Source organism: Astatotilapia calliptera, chromosome 7, assembly GCF_900246225.1.
Source record: "Astatotilapia calliptera chromosome 7, fAstCal1.2, whole genome shotgun sequence".
Classification (NCBI taxonomy): domain Eukaryota; kingdom Metazoa; phylum Chordata; class Actinopteri; order Cichliformes; family Cichlidae; genus Astatotilapia; species Astatotilapia calliptera.
The window spans coordinates 62,375,865-62,398,004 of NC_039308.1; the positions used below are offsets into that span (position 1 = coordinate 62,375,865).

The following is a 22,140-nucleotide window of genomic DNA, read 5'->3' on the forward strand; positions in this document are numbered from 1 at the left end:
GAGTTCACATATTCCGAACTCTGCACTCACAAACTTCTCTGAAACTTCTATGCTGCTTTGAACTACAGGGCCCAACAGGAAGGCCACTGGCCATACCGAAAGGCTGCGCATCTCCTAATTCAATGCTTAAACTCAAGCGGTTTGCATGGCAGCATGCCTTTAATTAGGGCGATAACTCTGATAACTCTTCACTGCTTGAACTTGATCTTGAACATTTGTAATTGTTGCACAGTGGGTCAATTAAAATCAAGCTATGAGGGGGGAAAACACTTCACTAGAACTTCTGCCCAAAAATAAATAATAAAATCAGGGAGCTATTCAGAAGTTGTTTAATGTGAAACAGAGTACACAAGCCAACAGTTACTGTAAAAACCAAAAGGGCTATTACTACAGCTAACTGAGCTGAGCTACAATACCATTCATTTGTCATGCCAATCAGTAAAGCTTGGTTTATACCTTACATTTAGCAGCAGATGTGTTTGACATCTTTAAACAATATTAACTTAAATCTGTCTGTTATTCCAGACATGCTTGAAACTTTTACTTGTGAACTGTAGCCTCACACGTGGTCTGCTATTGAAGTCTCTATTAAGACTCTATTAACAGTGTAAAAATCACTATTTCAAGTTTTAATTTCTTGTTCCACTTTTTATTGATCCACTTTGATCTTCATAACATTTAGGAGCAAAATAAACTCCTCAGTTTATTGGATTAAATGAATATTAAAGCCGGGACCAACATCAATAGTGCTGTTGTTTGTTTTTTGTTTTGTTTTTTGTGTGTACTGGCCTTCGCACAAAATACTAATGACATCCCCGAGTTCAAAAGAACCACTAAACGCTCATCAGCAACAAAGCTCTCCACATCAGTAGGGTTGATTGTCTCTACAAAGATTCCTGACACAGAATGGTTCTTTACCAAACTCTTCGTGGGTATATAAGGTTTGGCTAAGATTAGGACTGTGTGTGTTTACACGATAAGAAAAGTGACCAGTTTGCCTAATTTTAACACAAGAGCAATGTAAAGTTGGGCAAATGCTCCCAGCTTTACATGACAGTGTTTCTATACTGTATGTGGCTCGTTTGTGTGTGTTTAATTTATGAGGACAGACTAGAAGGATATACAGGTGACTTCAGTTATTAATAGTGTGAATGATTTATGTGCCAATTACTTGTTTATGATGCTTAAGCCAAGATCGAGCTTAGTTTAAATAGTTTCCTAATATTGTAAAGCAAAATGTAAATGTTGTTTTATTACTGCAAATGTAATTAAAGGCTTAACAACAGATGGGAGAGCAAAGCCAACAGAAATGAAATGGTGCTTTTACTTCACCATCAGTTGAGCTCACCTGACCTCTGTTTGCCATAAATCACAATCACGTCACAAACTATTGCAAACAAATTGTTGGAACTTGTGTAAGAAATCCTTTCTGTGACTAAGGTAAGTGGCTAAGTGGGTTGTCTGCCAACTGGAAGGCTGGTGGATCGATTCTCCGGCTACTACAGTCTGTATGCTAAAGTCAACTAGAACAGGAGCTACATGTACACGCCTACCTGTGCAGTGCTAATAATAGTAACTCTTAATGCGACATGGACAATGCAACATGCAACATTTTTCCCACATCGGACTGGTGATTCACAATACAGTTTTTCTAGCTCCACACTGCTTTTAATATATATATTAAAGTATATTTGATATCACATCTACTCAAAATATCAGGTTTTTTTTTTCTGTCATTTCACCTTTTTTATGAATTGCCAATCAGTTTGTTCCTAGTGATGTCTTAGTGGTTATTGGAGTTACAAATGTTTTGACCCCAGTCAAAAGCAAAATTCTGCCTATGCAGTATTAATAAATTAATGTATTTATTTAGTTGTTTTTTTTTTTTTCATGAGTCCTCAATCATATAGTTTCAAGAACAAGCCCATCATTGCTGTAACATTGCCTGGAGGAAAACTCCACCTGCTGATGTGACTGCAGTGCTTGGCCTGAAAAAGGTGTTACCTCTGCTCCCGAATTACAAACGGGAAGGTAGAAACTGTTTGCTCCTCCTGTCACATGCCAGCATGTCCTGAGCATAGCATGAGGTAAACTGTGTGCTATAACTGCCTGTTGTTTGTGTTTAGCTTCAGTTGCTTTGAATCGTTTCCTCTCCCTGGACAAGCTAGAGCTCGGTTTGCATTGCCAGCAATAAATCAGACTCATTCCCAGTGGGTGCTCAGGTCCACCGCTCTCCCCTTTGTCACAGATTTTTTTCATAATAATTAAGGGGGGAATTTCTAGGCCTAGCCGAAGGAGGTGGTTTTCGGGTCTCAGGATTTTGACTCTGCTTCTCACAAATAATGTGGTTTTCTTGACTTCATCAAACCATGACCTCCAGCTTGTAGCTGAGCATGAAGTGTCAGGAACAAGATTTAGCACCCCCGATTCTGAGGCCACGGTTCTTAGCTGGACAAAGGTGGAGTGTCCACTCTAGGTCGGGAACAAGTTGATGCCTCAAGAGGAGGAGCATTCTGAGGTCTTATTTACGAGTGAGGGAAGAGTTGAGAGTGAGTGTAACAGATAGATTTGTGCAGCTTCTTTAGTAATTGGAATGCTGTACCAATCTTCTGTAGTGTGACAGTGAAGCTGTCAATTCATAGATCAGTCTACATTCCTACCCTCACCTGTGGTCACAAGTTCTGGCTAGTGACAAAAAAATAAGATTGCAGATATAAGCAGTGGGAATGAGCTTCCTCCAGAGGGTGTCATGTGGGAGGGACTTGGATTAGAGCCAGCAGTCTTCTGTTTTGAAATGTTCAAATTGAGGAGCAGGCTACCTCTTGGGTAGCCAGGTGTTTCAGGCATGGCCTAGTATCAAAAATTAAACTAAGAAGAAGAAGGAAGAAGAAGAATAAAGTGGGCTTTGGAGTGTCAAGTCTTGGTTCTAGAATGACTTTGAGAAATCTGTAGTCACAAATATCCAGTTTGGTTTCCAATATAAATATCATGCATCCCGAGAGGGGTCGGTCTTGGTATCAGCCTACCCGATGAAAAAGAAATGAGAAATAAAATATTAAAATATAAAGAATTTGGAAGATGGAAAACAGACAAAGGTTTAATGGGTCAGTCTGGTGGATTCCATGAGCTTAATGGTTGATTAATCAATAAGCTGGTGTAGTTGATACCAAGGAACGGGGCTGAAATATTTATTAGGTTCCTGCATGAAGTCTTTCACTCTGGTGCCGTGTCTTTCTTCTTCTCTGACTCTTTGTTCACTTTCGACTGAACGCTATCCTTGTTCCATCGATTTTCACAAATGAGCCAAAATGATTGCTGCTGATGCTTCAAAGGAATAAGAAATGCTGTCTTGTCATTTTAGAACACATTGTTGGACACTATCAGTTCAAACGAGCCAATTTTAGCAGTATGTTGCTTTCTATGATGAATATTGCAGCAGCGTTATTATCTGACAGATCGTGCGCTGCTTTTTCACCATATGCCCTTGCTTCTCTTCCCTTTATTGGAATTTGTTGAAATATCACTGATATTTTACACACGCCTTCGCTGTGTGGTATACGAGCCGTTCTCGCTACCCCATCTAGCACAAAGTTTGATGGCTTTGCAGAACACCATTGGTCCGTAAACACTTAAGATGAAGGCAGCTCTATAATGTTGCAGTGCCCCTCACGGAGTGCTATTGTATTGTACAAAAGAGTGTGCAGGGCTTAGACAGTGAAATGTACAGTGCAATGTAGGGATTATTTTGATCCCTAGGCCCACTGTACTGGAACTACCCATGCACTTTTTGCTTGCACCCTGACTCCATTACCTATTGATTTCTTCCTTTCAGAAATACTCTGCAAGGTCAGAGAAACCTTTGAAGTCATCAGTCTTTTCTACTCTTAGTTTCTGTTCTCTCCTCACTCCAAGTGTTTTCCTTCTTGTTAGTCTCTTCAGCGAGTCCTTCTCCTTACTCTGTCAGTCATGCATGCCCATCATGGCTGCGACTACCTGAGCTGAACATTCTGTTCTCTGAAGAACCAATCAGGGGAGAATAATTTAAGGGCATAGAGGCGCACACCGGGGGAAGAGGAAAAGCATGCCATCGCCAACAGGGTTGTCGGATTCCACCCGACATGATCAGTGAAGCCACAGGGGAGGTAAATATAAAGAGCAGTGCTCTGTTTCAGTTTCTGTTGTATCATCCAATGATTTAAGTACAAAATATGCCACGGTGCTACAAATCCAGGTCAGGATTTGAACTACAATTAACCTGTAGATTATGAAAAAGGGGGAAAAAACAAGTGTTCTTTTATTTATTTACCTTTAAGTTAAAATGAAAAGACAGTTGTCACATAGGTGATTAGCAGAAGTATACTTTTTAATAAAAATGTCAAGCGTTATGTGCAATTGCATATATCAGACAACAAAAAACAGAGACATGTTTGTTTTTTTGTGCCTGTGTTTGTGTGTCCTCCACCTGTGAGCTTCAGTGTGAACCAGGCATGTTTTTCTGCAAGTGGTAGTCTTACTTCACGAAATCTGCTCGACTGCTTACCCCATTCGTTTTCATTTGTGCTGCTCAGCTGAACACTGGAACTAAGTTTGGAAGCCACCGAACACCCTGTCTGCTTTTCGTAAACAAACTTCTACAAAGGCTTAGAGGAGCGAGAGAAAATTTGGCACAAAAGTAAAGCAGTAAACAGTGATGACAGAAGGGATGAAGGCAGGATGAAATCGATGCTTATACAATGTAAATTGAAGAGTGTAGCAGAGGACCTGAAATCAATCAGCATTACCTGGATCAGCAGCGGTATTTAAAGTTGAACTGCTAATGCCCGGGATATATGGTTTTGTGTTGCCATCTCTTCCACTCTAGTTTGATGTGTCTAATTAAGTTTTTGCATTTTTGCTTCATAAACAGCTTGGCTTAGGCTATGGTGATATGCAACCCAAAAACACAGCTAAGCACATTAGCTATATCTGTCCAGCCAGCTGTGTTTGTCCCACCCACCAATTCCCCTTCATAAGCTTGCCCTTGATGTGACTTTTAAGTTAATTTTGTGCACAGACGCTGGGTCGGAAGAATCCTAGCCAGCTGGATAAGTGGTAATTAGGATTCACATGAATCTCAGAGCAATAACATTTCTTTCTTATGTATAGAAATAGAAAAGAAAATTGGTAAAAGAAGAAACACCAGTGTAAATGAATACAAATAGATAACAAAGGATTATGTTTCCTTTGTTTGTGGCCAGCAGAATCTCACTTTAACCCCCAGCGGGAGCGCGTGTTTTTGTTTTATTACTAATCTTTTAATATCCCTGAAAGCTACAGAAGAAGACTTTTATGAATGTGATATGCTGCACAAAATGAGATTTGGGTGTTTAGGGACTCTGCTGGCCAGGTAAACAAAGGTTTCCCAGACTATAGACACATAGATCGGGCACTATCCCAGCTTCCTCCCGCATCCAGAGGATTACATTTCATCCTGGAGATGGGTGCTCCAAAGCTTTGTGGTTATTGCGCCTTGCCCTCCGTGCTGCTACACATAATCGCCACAGCTTGAAAGAGCTCATAAATCAGGCTACCGCAATAAATTGTAGAGGGAAAAATGTGCACCCCTGGCATTTGAAGCAGCACATTGCCAGCCTATGAGCGAGCCAATTCTACCCACCGCATTCAACACAGGGAAACAAAACACATAGAAGGTTTGGTGGCTTTCTTTGACATTTCTAGCATGCCCACTCACTTCCTCCTCCCTGTGTGTTTGTATGTGTGGGTTGCTCCATCCTTCTGTTGTTTCCAAGTGTTCATAAAATGTATCATGCTACTTCCTCACTGGCATGCGTCTCTGTTATTTACCAAAGCATCATAACAATGTCTTAGTTGTAATTCTTAGATTTTCTTTTCTCTGTCTTTAGTAAATACTGTTACAATGAGAGCAGCTCTGATTAGAAGCCAGATTTCCAAATGCCAGCTTTACTTAAATGCTTATTATTGGAAGGGAAAAATGCATCCAGTAGGTAATTTTTTTTTTAAAAAGTCTCGAATAGGGAAACACAAGTCTGAAACATTGTATTTTATAATAATATAACTCAGTAATGCAAACTGTAAATATAGCAACCATGGTTCTCTTGCAGCAATGTGTGTGTGTGTGTGTGTGTATTTCCTGGTTGGAATCCGACTTCTACAGTAACTTTGCAGGGTCTTTTCTGATGTCTTTGCTTGTATCTCTACCTGTTATCTTGCTTTTCTTCTTCTGCCAGGGAAGATCAATGAGTTTGAGGTAAAAAGCTAGGGCTTGGTGCTTAACTGAGGTTGCCAGGCATTGATGTTCTGCAAGCTCTTCACTCAGTCTCAGGGCTGTCCTGAGAGATAAGGCCCATGGCCTGCTTAGGCTGATCAATGGCAGAATCCATACAAACCCTCTCCCACACGATTTACTTTCTTTGTCATTAACTGATTTTTTTTCTCTCCTCTTATCAGTACTCTTTGGTCAAGATCTTACCCATTATGTGTCATAATTGTGGAAATGGGAGTATTAGCAATGCAGAACAAAATGGGCTACCTTTAATGATTCTTTATCCGTAAGCAACTGTTTGAACATTATATAATATTGAATGGCTGTGTGTCTTTGAATGTTAGAACACGCAGGTATAAAGTTAGGTCTTGACATTTTTGGACAATGACAATTTTTAACTGCAGTAGATATGAAAAGGAACAAATGCAAATGAAATACAGACTGTCAGCTTTTAAATTATCATGATCATACATAAGCTGTTATTTTTTAATACTTTGAAGAAATCTTTTAGAGGCAATGACTATCAAGCCAAGGAACCATGGATGTCACCAAAATGAGTTTTTCTCCATTGTGATGTTTTGCTGAACCTTTTCCTGCATCCGTCTTTGGTTATTGTTTGATCATGGGTTAATTTCCCCTTAGTTTTACCTGTTTACCAAGTGAAATGTCTTGTAGATCAGGTTGAAATCAGATGACTGACTTGGGCAACTGAAAATATTCCGTTACTATTGGATCTCTATTTGCACTGTCCAGTCGGTTATGCTTAATTAGGATGCATCTGTTTAAAATGGATAGCCCTAAACACTTTGGGATAACTTTGGAATATAACCAGTAAGAACTAGTGACCCGTTGCCATTGGAAACCACTAACTTTGCTGTTTTTTTTACAGATGATTATGTTTCTGATAATAAGCCATAACATCCACATTTTTTGTGTCGTTCTGTTACAGGCTAATCTGATCACCTGGCAGATGAAAAGCTATGTTTTGACGTGTGTGTGTTTATTTGGCAAAGTCTAATTTGGCCTTTCTTTCGGTGAGACTGATCATTGGTTTGTACCTTGTGCTGAGCCTTTTTGTTTCCCTTATTAAGTCCTGAATATTGTGATGGGAATTTTCTTTAGCATATGACCGATGCTGTGATCATTACTGTTGATTTCAAATAAAATCTAGACCTTATGCTGTTGAGTTCACCATTGTGTTGTTTTTCACAGAATGTGCCAAACTGTTGATTTGGCCAGTTCTAGAGTTATGTTACATTAAACTGCTTTAAAGTGGATAGTTCAAATACATTTCAAGCCTCTGAAAGTAGAGGACTATGGTTTAAGAAGTGGTTTTGTTCAACACTTCGAAGCAAAGATAAAGCGTATGCACTGATTTTATTCCTCTTCCTGTGTCCTGATTGTTTCATTTTAAATCTATCATGGTGTTCTAGAAAGGAAAAATTGTGTAAGTGTCACAAAAACACATGGACCTAAGTGTAATACAAGCACTGTCTCCTAGTGAAGGTCTCTCCTTTACCTTGTTCATCACAGCCAAGGCAAATGCTGTCATAAAACATGATGTCTGAAAGATTTCTGCACCGTCTCTGCATCATGCACACACTAATTCATTGTTCTGTTTTTCACCACTTCCCCCAACCCTTATATCTTTAGCTAAGGTCAAGTCAAAGTGTTCTCCTACATTCTTCGCCTGCGCTAACGGTGTCCACTGCATCATTGGACGCTTCCGCTGCAACGGCTTCAGTGATTGTCCTGATGGGAGTGACGAGGAAAACTGCAGTAAGTCTCACATGACACCCAGATACATGGATCTGTGGCCAGATGATGCCATGTCTTGTTTATATCAAAGCAGATCTAAGCAACATATGGAATATATATGTTGTATGTCTTATGTTCCTCTGGTGGAGCTTCATCAAATCTGAGAAAATAACCCTGACGTCACCATCAGAGTTATGTTTAATGGGCTTGGAGTCTATAAATTTCGAACAGGTTAAAGGAAAAAAAATGCAGGCTCCATTGCTTGGAGAGATTAATACACACTAAAAACTAAAGTATAAATATCTCTCTGCTAAACAGCCCTTTTAAAATTATAGCAGTTTTAATGTGGTTTTTTTTTTTCTTCAGCAAAATTATAGGGTGCAACTAACATCAGTCTGAACTAGAGATGGACCGATCCGATATTACGTATCGGTCCAATACTGACCTAAATTACTGGATCGGATATCGGAGAAAAATAAAAAATGTAATCCGATCCATTAAATATCACGAAAGCACCTCACAAAACTTGCAACACGCCGTAACTCACCTCAGAAAGTTAGCATGTCGGAGCAGTATGCATCACGTGATAGAGCGGCTGTGGCATGCGGGACCTGTGGTGGTCTGGATAGCATTTGGAGCTTTGCTAGCAACCTGGCATTTCATCTCCGACAAAGTTATCCCCGAGAGAAGTAAAGCAAGTGTGTAAGTCCATCTCTGAATGTTTGTAAAGCATTCCTGCGTTAAGCTTAACAAACGATATATGGAGCGACTGCCTCTCCTCCTGCTACTTCAATCATGAAACTGCTTAATGATCATCTGATCGGCTTTTCTGTCGCGAGTCCGTCTCTCTGGTTTGTTTTTGGCTCACTTTGCACCAGAAAGAGGAAACCAGCGGCTGAACAACAGCAGCACGTTTAAGCTTGATCAGCTGTTGTTAGAATTTATTTAATATTACTTCCTACTCCAGGATCTTTTTCTACGTAGCTGACAGCTGGTAACTGAGCAGGGGCGGATCTAGCAAAGTTTAGCCAGGGGGGCCGATAGGGCATGAACAGGGAAAAGGGGGCACAAAGACATACTTTGCTTTCTTATTCTCATTTAAAATGTATAGCTTTTAATAAATAATTATCCGAATCTTACACCCAAATTTTTAATTTGATGTAAAATGAATAGAAGTCAATTACTGAATTTAGTGACTATTAAGTCTAATATATATACCCTAGTAAGCTATAGTACTTTTTCCTTTGGGAAGGTACCATCTGTGCAGTCTGCAATTTTGTTGAAGAAAGATGTTGAATCTATTTAATATTTCTTGAAAAATAATTGATTTCTGTGCATTTTTTTTCACACTGCATCAAATTAAGGTTAATTACATCGATTAAGCATCATGAGGTGGAGCGTGAGGGGTGGTTCCCTATTTTTTATTTATTTATTTTTGTTGTTGCTGGGAGTTGGAACCCTATTAGTTAGGTTGCTTAATATTTACGCTAAGTACTCTTTAAAATACCAGAATAGGGAGAATGGTGTAGGTTTAAGTTTATTAGATTAATCAGTATTGCTGAACTATGAAATTTTTTTTTTTTTGCATACAGGTATAACAGAATAGCTTTAGTGTAGTTGTTGTTTTAAACTTGAGTATGAACTTATACAAAATGCAGCAAGATATTTAAAAAAACAGTTTTGTTGATTAAAAAACACTATATCGGATTCATATCGGTATCGGCAGATATCCAAATTTATGATATCGGAATCGGTATCGGACATAAAAAAGTGGTATCGTGCCATCTCTAGTCTGAACTACAAATATGCTTCTGCAGTAAACTGTAAAATACTTTTGCTTAAGCTTAATCGATTTGCCACACCCCAAAAATTTCAGTTAGTTACAATAATAATATAAATGCATCTCTGTATGACAAATTAGAAGATTCAGAGCGACTGCCCTTCCAGTGTCTGTGTCTAATGCGTCTGGAGAGTCCATTCAGTTTAAATGTTGACAAACTTTTCCGTCTGTAATCTGTGTGATTATGGGATCTTTTCCATTAGATATACAGCACTGTGCAAAAGTTTTAGGCAGGTGAGAAAAATGCTGTAAACAAAGAATGCTTTCAAAAATGAAAGTGTTAATCTTTTATTTTCTTCAATCAATAAAATGCAGTGAATGAACAAAAGAGAAATCTAAATCAAATCAATATTTGGTGTGACCACCCTTTCCCTTCAAACCAGCATCAATTCTTCCAGGTACACTTGCACACAGTTTTTGAAGGAAGTCAGCTGGCAGACATCTTGGAGAACTAACCGCAGATCTTCTGTGGATGTAGGCTTCCTCACATCCTTCTGTCTCCATGTACTGCCAGACACACTCGATGATGTTGAGATCAGGGCTCCGTGGGGCCATACCATCACTACCAGTACTTCTTGTTCTTCTTTATGCTGAAGATGGTTCTTAATGACTTTGGCTGTATGTTTGGGGTCGTTGTCCAACTGCAGAATACATTTGAAGCCAATAAACAGTCATTTATATTTCTGAAAGCATTCTTTGTTTACAGCATTTTTTCAAACCTACCTAAAACCTTTTGCACAGTACTGTATGCTGCCAACAACCTCTATCTATTCCTCTTTTGTGGGGAGGTCTGGTTGTAAAAAGTGTCTGGTTAGAGCTTTCCTACCAGCTGATATCAGGACACCAAATAAATACTCAGTCAAAATATACATTTCTATTTAAATGAAAATCGGTGTTTCCCAACAAAAAGACATTGAACTGGAACGGTATGTTACTTTGATAACCACGATTAGCTTCATGATTTCCACAGAGCCTCCAACACTCGGACTTCTCTGTTGAAATATTAACTTTCTGCCTTGGAGTAATAAAAAAAAACTTATTAGGCATTTCCACCCAAATTCTCTCCATGTATAAGAATTTAGAGCAGCTAGACTATTCCTCTTTTGAGATTACAAAATTTCTTGCTTTGTTTTCTGTGGATTAAGTTGGGGTTTTTTGTATAAACTTGATATAATGCCCCTGTTCTTAAGGAAGTTACTCTTAACATTTCTTTAATCACTGAGTCATCATTATGCATGTGTTTTTTATAGTTTGATCAAAGTAGTAGCGTAGCTGAAGATATCTGTAGAAATTTTGCTTGGAGGGCTTGTAAGTTTTTCAGGGTCGATTTATCTGTTAAAGAATACAGGGTTGTAATACTCTTTGCAATCCAGGTATTAAATCTGCAATCCATCTAGTTAGGTTTAACATCTGGATCATGTGCACACTATTTAAATACCTTCACTTTATCCTGTAGGTTATATTCTTCTCTGACTAAGTTCCACATCTTGATGTAGCTGTTTTTATAGACAGGTTTCCACCATGTGGCTTCAACAAACCACGCAGCATTTCAGAAGCTGTGCTTTTTGTCTGCTCTGTCCAACTTTTTACAAGCACTTGACAGGTTTTTAAAACCTTGACTGCTGTACCAGCCCACGGTTTATTCAGACTTTCAGTTATGTAACTTTGCAAGATCTCACTTCACTTTTTCCCCCCTAAAGTTCCTGACAGTATGTGTCTCCTGCAGTCATAAAACAAGCTATAATCATCTTCTCACTTCAAAATAGGCTTTTCTGGCGAAAAAATGTTCTTGAGAAAGGGTGCTGGAGCTGGATGAGCTGCACAGGAACTGGTAGAAAGTGGCACTGCATTTCCAGGATTAATCCCACCTGTACAGGTGCCTTATTGAGTTTAAAGTGGTTTGCAGGAGATTCCTGATATGTCCTGTGGAAGTTGCACTTTATTCTCAGCAGAATAAACTCCCACAAATTTATGTTGTCAAAAGTTTGATTCTTTCTGATCATTTTTAACACATTTCTGGGTTTTTGAAGTCTGTCATATTCGCACAACCTATGTGCCTTAAAGCTGTCTTTGGTGTGTCTCTACTATGGTAAAGCAGGGTTATGAAATACCAAGCTGACTTTACTGTCTGGAGTGATCTGCTCTGTGAAACTTCCATCAAAGCTGTGAACCCATGTATTTTTAGTGGAGAAGAGTGGCGATCCATTTTTGTGAGTCTTCTGAAGTATGCTGTGGCACATGGTGGGCACAATCAGCTTCAGTGGACACAGCACTATCTGGCACAGCTATCCCTGCTAGACTTTTAGTTACATCACTACTTTGAGAGGGGAAAAGTTATTCTATAAAGAGTCCAAGTTCTGCAGACTTGCTGTGTCTCAATAACTGAATTTTGCACATCTGTATATTATAGTGTTGACAATATCATTTTTATGCATTGCTCATAACTCCATGGTTATGCATCATTTTATCTTTACTGTTTTACATCTTTTTAACAATGTAAATATTGTTGTCCATCTTTTACCCTAGTGTTGTTGTAGTAGGTGTACAAGGTGTACAAGATTTGTTTGTTTTTTTAGAGTATAATTGGCTTTCACATGACCCCTTTGCCGCTTTCCCAGTGGGGAAGGTTATTCGAGCCAATCACTCACCATTGTCAGAGGCAGTGTTTCTAGCCTGCAGGGCCCCATGCTCACAAATCTAATCTAGCCATTTAAATGGAGCTTTGCTCTATGCTCCCAGCACATACTGCGTCACAACTGTGTAATTGTCTGGATCTTCTCACAAGATAATTATGCCTCATTTTGCAGAGGCCTGAACAAAGACAAAAACCAGAACGTACTGAAAAAGGAATGGTAGTTCTCTGCAGGACTTTGAATGTTTTAAAAAGGTTTTGTCCTCTCTTTTAAATGACTGATTTTTGATTTTTATCAAACTCCAGACAAACTTGCCGATAGTTCTTAAATGTTTCATATCTTCTGCTAAAATGCCACCATATAATATTTACCTGACTTTAAACAAATTGTCAGATACAGCAGATCAATCTGAGCTGAAAACTTTTCCCTGTAAAGGTGTTTGAGCTAACAGCTGACCCTTTACCTCTGCTCTGATTCGACCACAGCGGAGAACCCCTTGGTGTGCTCGGAGGCTCGCTTTAAGTGTCGAAATGGCCGTTGTGTGGACCGCAGCTTCTTGTGTAATGGACAGGACAACTGTCAGGACAACAGTGACGAGGAGATTTGCTTGACTACAGCAGGTAATGTTTTTTTTTATTATTTAATTTAATTTTTTACTAAATGGAACATCTACTGAGGCATTGAGAATCTAACATACACACAGGATTATCTGGTTATGCAGCTTCAACACACACCTTTCCTGGTAAAATACAATAAAGCATGATTTGTTTCTGTAATCACATGAAAATGAAACAGCTTCAGCAAAGAATTGTGAAATTAGAAACATGTAAGAATATCAGTTATAGATTCCATACAGATGTATGATGTATACACAGTGTTACATATAATATTTACGCACGTTCTAAGCTCATCTATAATATATATGTATATGTTTCATGTTCATTATGGATGCATTTTTGGAGCGTAATGTGCAAACGTGTGAACTGCATCTAAGATATGCAAGCACCAGGTTTATTTAATTATCTTATGAACTGCACATGAATCAAATAATAGGAATGTCAAAAATCAAATGATAGCAGCAAACAAATACCAATCAATTTTACCCATACCATAATTACCCAGACTAATTGTGTGCTATTTATAATAACCTTTTAGAGTGATGAAAGATAAAAACCCTGTGCCCTGTTGCAGATTTGTTATATGGAAAGTGGAGCTGCACAAGAATTTAAACGTAATCTTGCGTCAGATAATTATTGCAAAGTGGAAAAACAGTATTTAGGCTTTCTGCTTAATTAAAAAATAATCCTATTTAAGCAGCTTAATAGTTCACAAAGTTGTATATTCAGAATATATCGAAGTATCTAAAGTAAATGTACCTCATTATGTGCAGTAACACTTGTTGGATAATAATTACTGATTTATTGATGTGTTTATCTCTTTAATGTTGAAGCTGTTGAAGATTTAATAACCTTATTGCATGGGAGCTTGAACTATAATATTGCAATTAATCTGCAAAATAATAAGTAACTACAACTTTAAAATAAGTATTGTGGACTACAAAGTATATTATTCGCATCAACATTATAATGGAGTGAAAGCAGAAAGCAGCATAGCATGAAAGTACTTTAATAAAGTACATGAAGTACATTAAAGGAATCGTGTAATCTTTTGGTGTTGTGGCTTTTAAAGAGTAAATGTAGTCCAACGGCTTTGATTCGGGGTGTGCACTGGAGGAGTTAATCGTATACCGAGGGGGTTGATGCCACCCCATTTCCCCCTTTTGGAAACACCCCTGCATCCATGCACGTATCAATTTCAATACAGTGTTTCATTGAATACATTCCTTCACATGGATGCACACATGATTACAACTGTGCATGTGTTTCTTTCCTGCAGTTGTTCAGCTCAGTAAAAGCCATGACTTTTTTGGAGAAAACCTTAATATCATTAACACAAGAGTGAGACACACTTTATTTCAGCCTTTCTCTCTCGGTCTTACTCCACCAATACTAATCTCATTAAAGCTGGTCCTTCATGAAAAAAAGCAATTATTAATCTTAATAATTTTTTCTGTATGCAAGACTAATTCCAAGCACATTTCTGCCTTATCAGAAATATTGGCAGTAAACTTTGCAGCAGATTTCCAAACACGTGGAAGCTTGTAGATTCGCTGTTAAACTGGATAGCAGAGCTGCAGTGTTTAGTCACTCAATATGTCATAAAACTTGATGTTTTGGAGACATCACTTAAGAGATATTCTGCAGTCTGTGCTTTATAACAAAACCACTGACGGATTAAGCTTTATGCCAAAGAAGACATAAGCTGCTGTGATTTTATTCCCACAACACTGGAAAAAAAAACCTCACTGTGCCTTTATTTAACAGAGAGACACACACCACAGCATCATTAGTGTAATGTTTGATGGCAATGTGTCGACTTGTAGTGTAATTCAGGTAGTAGCGGGATGATCCCTGATAGTGAGAATGATGCCTTCTGGTACAGAATGCCTTATTCACTGTCAGGTAGCACTTATATCTGGCATTCTTATTTTCCTGGCACGACAGCCAGCTACTGTCAACACCTCACTTGTTCTTCCACTGGCAAGCCTATGATTTCTGCCAGCAGTCTAATCCTGATGCACGTATAACCACCGGAAACCCAGTGTGGACCTGCTGTCAGGTGTTCTTTCATGTTTTAGAAAAAATAAAATAAAAAATCAGTATATAACTGTCCTGCCAGGATGCTGTTGTCATATTGATTTATACTTTGAGAACAAAAGTCTGTCAAAAGTAACACAAACAAAAACAAGTAAAGTGGAAAGTTAAAACTATCAGCATCTATAGCCCACTACACACTACTGTTATTACCAGGACTGAGTCAGGCAGAAACTTGATTGAAACTCAAACGCAAAACATGTCTACTAAACAGGGAGGAGCACTGCAGCAGTCGCACAGCAGCCGTCAAAAAGTTTTGTCCAGCTTTTCCTCAACTGCCACTGCTGACAAAGTACAAGCAGTAGCTGCTGAAGCTAATTATTCTGCCCAATTTTCCTTCAAAAACTATTATTTTCAAGTCAAAATTAATAAGCTGGAGTTGGTCAACTTTTTTCCCACTTTTGTGAAGCTGAATTAATGAATGCATTACTATTATTTCTTCTTGCTTGTGTTATGAAAGAGACAGAGCGAAAAGGCAGTCTATCTGTAATTACAAGCCCGTCCTCCACAACTCAATGCAAAGGCACAGAATGCTGAATAGCACTGTATTGTGGTGCAGAAATATTGATCGATATCTGTGTCCACTGCACTCCATTTCCTTGTTGACAAGTGAACAATACCAACTCCACTACTTGCTGGAAGAATCCTGCTGGCTGTAGTTTTGGCTTCTGAAGCATTAGACCTCAGAAAGCATTACTTCACACTGTATGGAGAGTTGCAATGATCAAACAGAAAACCTAATGGTAGATGATTTTTTTGTTTGTTTGTTTCCAAATGCATTAGAAAGCATTAATCTTTTACAGCTCTGTTACATTATGTCATAAAATGTTCAACTGCATCAATATGGGCTCAGTGAAGATCTATCAAGTGACACATGACTGGGAATTTTGATGGTCCTGAGTGCAATTATTTGGCTCCATTAACTACAGAGAGAAAGTGTTCTGCCTAGAAGCAATTCTATTATAACTGCTGCAATGGTTGACGGAGTGGTTTCTCAGAATGCATCTACGTCTAAACTGTCTGCAGGTGATGGAGTGCCAAGTTTTACCCTTTCCTTATCGCAGGAAACTCCGCCCAAAAAGCTTACATTTTCAGCTATCTAGTTTGCGAGTTTTTGGATTTCACAGAAATGTGTCTGCGCACCAACTTCTAACCTAAGTCTGTTTGGGTATGTTGTTGTATTCCCTCAAGACTTCGTGTCAGCACAGGTTTTATGGTAATATTTGTGTGCATGGAGAGCAAGTAACCTAAATGTTCTCTTGCTCATATTTGCTCCTTGAGGCTTGTGTACTGTAGCCTTACGTAAAGTGTAAGTGCTAAAAAGTTGTAAGCTCTTCTTCTTTTGACCCCAGAAAAGGATCAAGGAAGATCAGTTCCATTTTTCGCACACTACTTCTGAAGGAGTGAAAGTATCGCTGTGGTTTGACTCTTGGGATCTCTTTTCCATTTGCACACAGACATTCACAATCAATTCATCACTTTAGAGGACATTTTGTTGTATTAATGTATTAATTTCGTGCCGATTTCCTCGACCCTAAATCATAATCTTCTGCTTGTCTAACCTTAGCTTAACAAAATCCTAACCTTGTGTCTGATAGTCAATCTATTTATTTAAATGTCATAAGGACTTGCTTTCAGTTTCTATAAGGAAGCCCCGACCCCATAATGTGACTATGTCAACACATTTAGGTCCCCACAACAAGAGGACTGCTTGGCCCACACACTCACTTTTACCTTACATTCGACTCTGACTTTGCCTCTCTTTATAATAAGCAAAGACCTGGAGGTGACTGATAAGGCATGCAATATCAGCTCTCAGCCGCTCGACCATACCATCTCCCTCCTCGCTCCATCCTCTTCCTCGCTTCCACTGTTCAACCACTCTTTCTCCTTATTCATAATTACTCGCTTCAGTGTCTCTACACTTGGTTCTTCTATGTGAATGAGTGTAGTGAGAGATCACCTCCCAAGTCTGTCAGTGGATAGCTCGTGATGGCATTTAGCTGCTAGGATTTGGTTATCCTGCCCTGGAGGGGTCAGGCAATGAAATCTACAAAGGCAGCATCATCCTCTCGGCTTTGTTATGCCTCCAGTGTTTTTAGTTCTCATCCGAGTGATTTTAAACGATGTAGCGCAGTTAGGCACTAACAGAGCAGAGCACAGAGCTGCTTTTACTGTTTAATGTTTTATTGGATAGGTAATTGATTTTTCAAATAGCAGAAAGGTGCCAAAGTGGCAGACAATACACAATTCCTATAAATGCATTTGTGCAATCATCGCACAGTGAGATAGGAGGAGTGGGATGGGTCCACTGTAATGGATATCGGAGATAAAGAAATTGAAAGGGGCACCACATAAACATAATATAGTGAACCAGAAATGGAGTCGCAGGAAGCAATGAATAGCAATGGGCAGGAAGATGGAGGTAAGCAAAGAGAGACAGGCGATTTGGCAGAGAAAGGAAGGGATTTGGATAAAAGTGAGTGAGGGGTAGCGATAAGCTCGAGAGGATGAGAGCAGCATCTATCACATCGGGCCCTGAGGCCGACCGGTACAACTCTGGAAACAGAAATGACTTGAAAGCTGGTTTTCCACAGCCGAGCTTCGCTTTGCTCTCCCCAGTCCTCCCTTCTTCTTACAGCAGAGGATAGAGTGCAGTCAATGTTTGTGCATGTTTGCATCTGAAACAAACTTTTATTGAAACACTGCTGCAGGGCATACAGGACATACAGGTCCAGATGTTGGGGGAGCCCTTACTGAGAACAAGAGAGCCTCTCTGCATATCCAAAAGAGCATGTGCATGAGTGGATAAGCACACACACAGAGCTACAGTGTGTCAGAAGCTGGTTGTTCTGCATATTTGATGTGAAAAATAATGCTGTCAGGACACATAAAACTTTCTGAAGGTCGCAGCACTTGACAAGTTAAAGGACTCAGAACAAAAGTGATGAGCACAGCTCCATTCACTGCAGCTGACCTGTTTTAAAAACTGGAGATTCCCCCTTAGAGGTTTTTAAGAAAAGCAGTTGAAACACTCACATCAGCGTCGTTACACGTTAATTAACACAAGTAGACAGAGTATCAGATGGCGTGGAGACTGTCGAAAAGTGTGATAATGATTAAAACTCACACCTCCCCCATCTCAAAGACAATTCATCTTGTCCTTTTTTAATTAAGTTTAGAAGCGAGAAACAGGGAGGGGAAATGATGTAAAGGTAGGAACAGAAGGGCCAGGGGATGATTGATTTGAGGGTTTCACAAACCTCTCAGCTGGCTTTGTGCATTTCTGAAGATAAGGCATGCTTTGTAGAGTCACAGCCATCAAAGAATTGGGTTTTTTTTTCCTGTTGTGTTTTCATACACAAAAAACTGTGTGAAGCATGCAGTAGCAAAGCTCTAAAACCCTGCATTAAGTTTAGCATAAGCTTTCAAATTTGCATGAGTAAGATTTATGCCCTCTCTGCTGCCTCTCCCCTAGACTACATTTGTTTTAATATCAGGGTAATAATTGGGCAAATAATAAATCTTTAAACTCTTGAAGACTGCACAAACACTTTGAAAGCCTCACAACAGTAATTGAGTTCCTTCTTTGAACAAAAGGGGTGACATCGGGTCTGAATACCGAAACTCTTTAAATATGTTGGCATTCAGATTGCGTCATAGAATACATTGACATTGTTTGCAAGATAGAGCCAGTTACATGTGCATTGCATTTGTAGCTATTTATAGTATTTTTGACACAAGTGTGTCTTGCATCATTGTTAAAATTAGGGAATTACACCCAAGGGTAGACCTTTGTTTATTGTGTGTCGTATAGTATACTTATTTGGCTATGTTCAGACCCCAGTAGAAACGAGCAATAAATAAGCCAACTGAATATGTCTCATTAAAAACACTGTGCAGCTTGTGCAGGGACCTGAAAACTGCACTGTCCTAATATACATGTTTTTCATCATTATGGTCTTTACTAATGTCTCCTTAGGAGGAATCATTGGCTGCAGGTCCCCAGAGAGCTGTCAGTCAGAGTGAGACACTGAGCACCGAGCTGACGTGTAACATTAATCTGCTACATGAGTACACTGTCAAAACATTGGCAGCTAGCATCACCCCTGACCCTGACTGGTTTGATGAAAATTAGCCCACCCATTAAACACGATCCAAGATCTGGAAAAATTAAACTGAATCACAGCTTTTTTTTTAGATAACTCGACTGTGTTTAATTAAATCTGCCAGTTTCTTTTGTACATTTCGATAAGCTTCTCAGTGAGAATCACTTGTTTTCAGTGCTTGTCAGAGGAATTTGGTGTATTCCAAAAACGCCTGTCCAACTAAAACCCTAATATGCTAAAAAGCTTCATTTTGGCCACCACAGGCACATGTCCACAAACCCTTTTCAATCCACACCGGCAGTACAATAAGCAGTTTTAACCTTCTAGCTGGTATAGTGAGCACGCTCTCTGAGAAGTCAAATCCCTCATTTTAAACTCCAGGGATGCTCCCCTCCCACAGAGAGTAATCTGCAGCTTTCTATTTGTTATATCCTCCTAAGGCTGTGTAAGAACTTCTAGATAGATCCACTAGCACTGCATCTGCTATTTTGCATAAGCACTGTGTATTCAACAACCTGTCTTCACAGCCTTGTCATTTACTGGGCCAATAAACACCAGCAATTCAAATAGGGCTGTATATACAGTGACTGTGTTCTGACACTTAGCAGTAACTCCAGCCTCCCCAATAACAGTGCCTGTAAATTAGACATTAATATATAGTGTCAGCCTGATATATAAAGAACAAAGAATGGCAGAGTGATTAAAAGTCCCTGAGCCTCTATTCACTATTGATATCCTTTTAGTCTGCTAATAGCTTCTCAAACAGCTACATCCTCCCCCCACTGACTGCTGCTTGACTTTGGCCCCAAATAATATAGGCGCTGTAGATTAAAATCAAAAGTTAGTCCATGGGCATTTTTTGTGGTAGAGACGTATATGACGCTGAGATGTTGGTCTGTTCATGCCCTTCATCAGCAGAGCTCAGAGAGCCGGCGGAGATAGAAAGGTGTGGGAGGGAGCATGAAATAGTGTAGGGGAATATAATGGCAGTAGACTGAGGTGTGGGAGTGGAATGTAATAGTGCCAGTTCATCAGAGCCAACGCACACTTGACAGGCACAAATAGGAGAGGTTGCACATGTCACCGCCCATGGTTTTCAGCTTTGGAAAAGTTTCAGGTTTTTGCTTTTGGTTGCTTAAAGTGATCACAAAGCAATACTAAGAGACTCTCAGCTCTTGGTCTGCAAGAAAGGAAGGCCAAGCAGTTGGCAAGATGCAGTTAGTTTGATCCTGCCACCAACAGCTAAGGCAATGTTGCTTCCTGTTTCCTTGTTTTTTAAGTCTGTCTGGATGTTGTAATAGTAGGATTTTTGTTTTGTGGAACTGAATAAAATAGTTTGTGTTTATATGCAGTCATGTACATTCTTTTTAAAGTATGTGCTTTTATTTTATTTTAAACTGAAAGTATGTGCTTTTGTTTCATCGTTTTGGCATCCATTCCCACCCTCTCCCTCTCACCAAGGCTAACTGTCAGTTCCAGGCTTCTGTTGCTTAAGGGCCTCGTTGCCATTGCACAGGGGGGTCACTCCCGGGACCAGAGTCTGTATGAATCATCCCTGTCCTTGAATCAGGATCAGTCAAGCGTCGCTGTTCAGGCTGCTGTAAATTAGCAACCTTTCCCTCCTAAACCAATCCTTATTCTGTCACCATGGTGATGCCGGTCAAGTGATGACCTGCAACCACTGAGTAGTGGAGGAATTTCACTCTGAACAAAAGCTCTACTGTTGGTGTTTGGTGGAGCTGTACTTTTTCATCTAATTTTGCAATACAATGAACCAAAAGTGTAAAAAAAACAAAAAAAAACAGAGTTTGACATTAGTGAATCTGCGAATATTCAAGAAACTAAGACAGGGCAGCCAACGAGGATCTGTGTGTTTTAGGACATTTTATTTTATATTAAATTAAAATGGTATCAGACAGTATATATAAACATTAATACATATTCATGTGCTGTTTTTTTTCTTGGAATTAATGTGATCCAGTGAAGGGCATTTCTAAGGACTTATTGGTAACATACCAAATCATTTGCACAGATTAGCAGAGAAAGAGCATAATAGGATGGAGCCAAACAGGAAAAGAGGTAGAGTGTCAGTAATGGGAATAAACTGCCTGATATAGAGGAAGTAGATGTCAGGAAAGTAGACTATTTGTATGACACGTATAGAACTACAGTAGCCTTTGTAACATCACCCATTAGTTTGGAAACTTCTATTTTGAATGCTTGTTCTTTTGATTGCTGTTGGTTGTTTTCCAGAGAAGTGTACTCTACTGATTAACATTTAATGTGAGGGCTAATGGCATTCCTGTCCCTCTGTTGAGCAGTGCAGAAGCTGGCATTGGGATTGATGGATAAATCTTGATGTGATTTATGAGGATGACTTTCTAGTTCAGATGTCTTACACAGGAGATGAATTTTATTTTCTTTCTTTTTGCATGAGAGTTGATTTTGACAAAGTAGTAGGTAGAGATCAAAATGACCTAAGTCTGTAATTGGAGTCCTAATACACGAAGTTTGTTCTTGTCTGTGCATGTGTTGTCTGACTGCATGGGATGCGCCACTTTACTTTTATATTGGATGTGGTTTGCATGAAAGTAAAGGAGAAAATCCAACCCATCTATGCCTTCTTCTGATTTGAATTTGGATTTTTTTTTATATTTGAACATTTGAATTAATGGTTGCTAATTATATATCAGATGAATTATTTTACCAATAGATTTTAAGTGTATGTGAGGATGCTACTCTTCTATAAAAGTGTCCTGGCTTGATGAGTCAAAAGAAAGTCCAGGGTTTTTGCTAAGGGCAC

The 22,140-nt window shown here is 39.2% G+C and overlaps 1 protein-coding gene across 3 annotated transcripts in view; it reads left to right on the top strand.

The window, feature by feature from the left end:
* Positions 1–22,140, top strand: part of ldlrad3 (low density lipoprotein receptor class A domain containing 3) — a 91,580-nt gene that overhangs the window by 44,207 nt on the left and 25,233 nt on the right. For all 3 annotated transcript variants that reach the window (XM_026176416.1, XM_026176418.1, XM_026176417.1), the window contains exons 3-4: positions 7,937–8,062; positions 13,000–13,134. In XM_026176416.1, the coding sequence (XP_026032201.1) occupies positions 7,937–8,062; positions 13,000–13,134 (261 nt within the window). The remainder of the gene's footprint in view (positions 1–7,936; positions 8,063–12,999; positions 13,135–22,140) is intronic.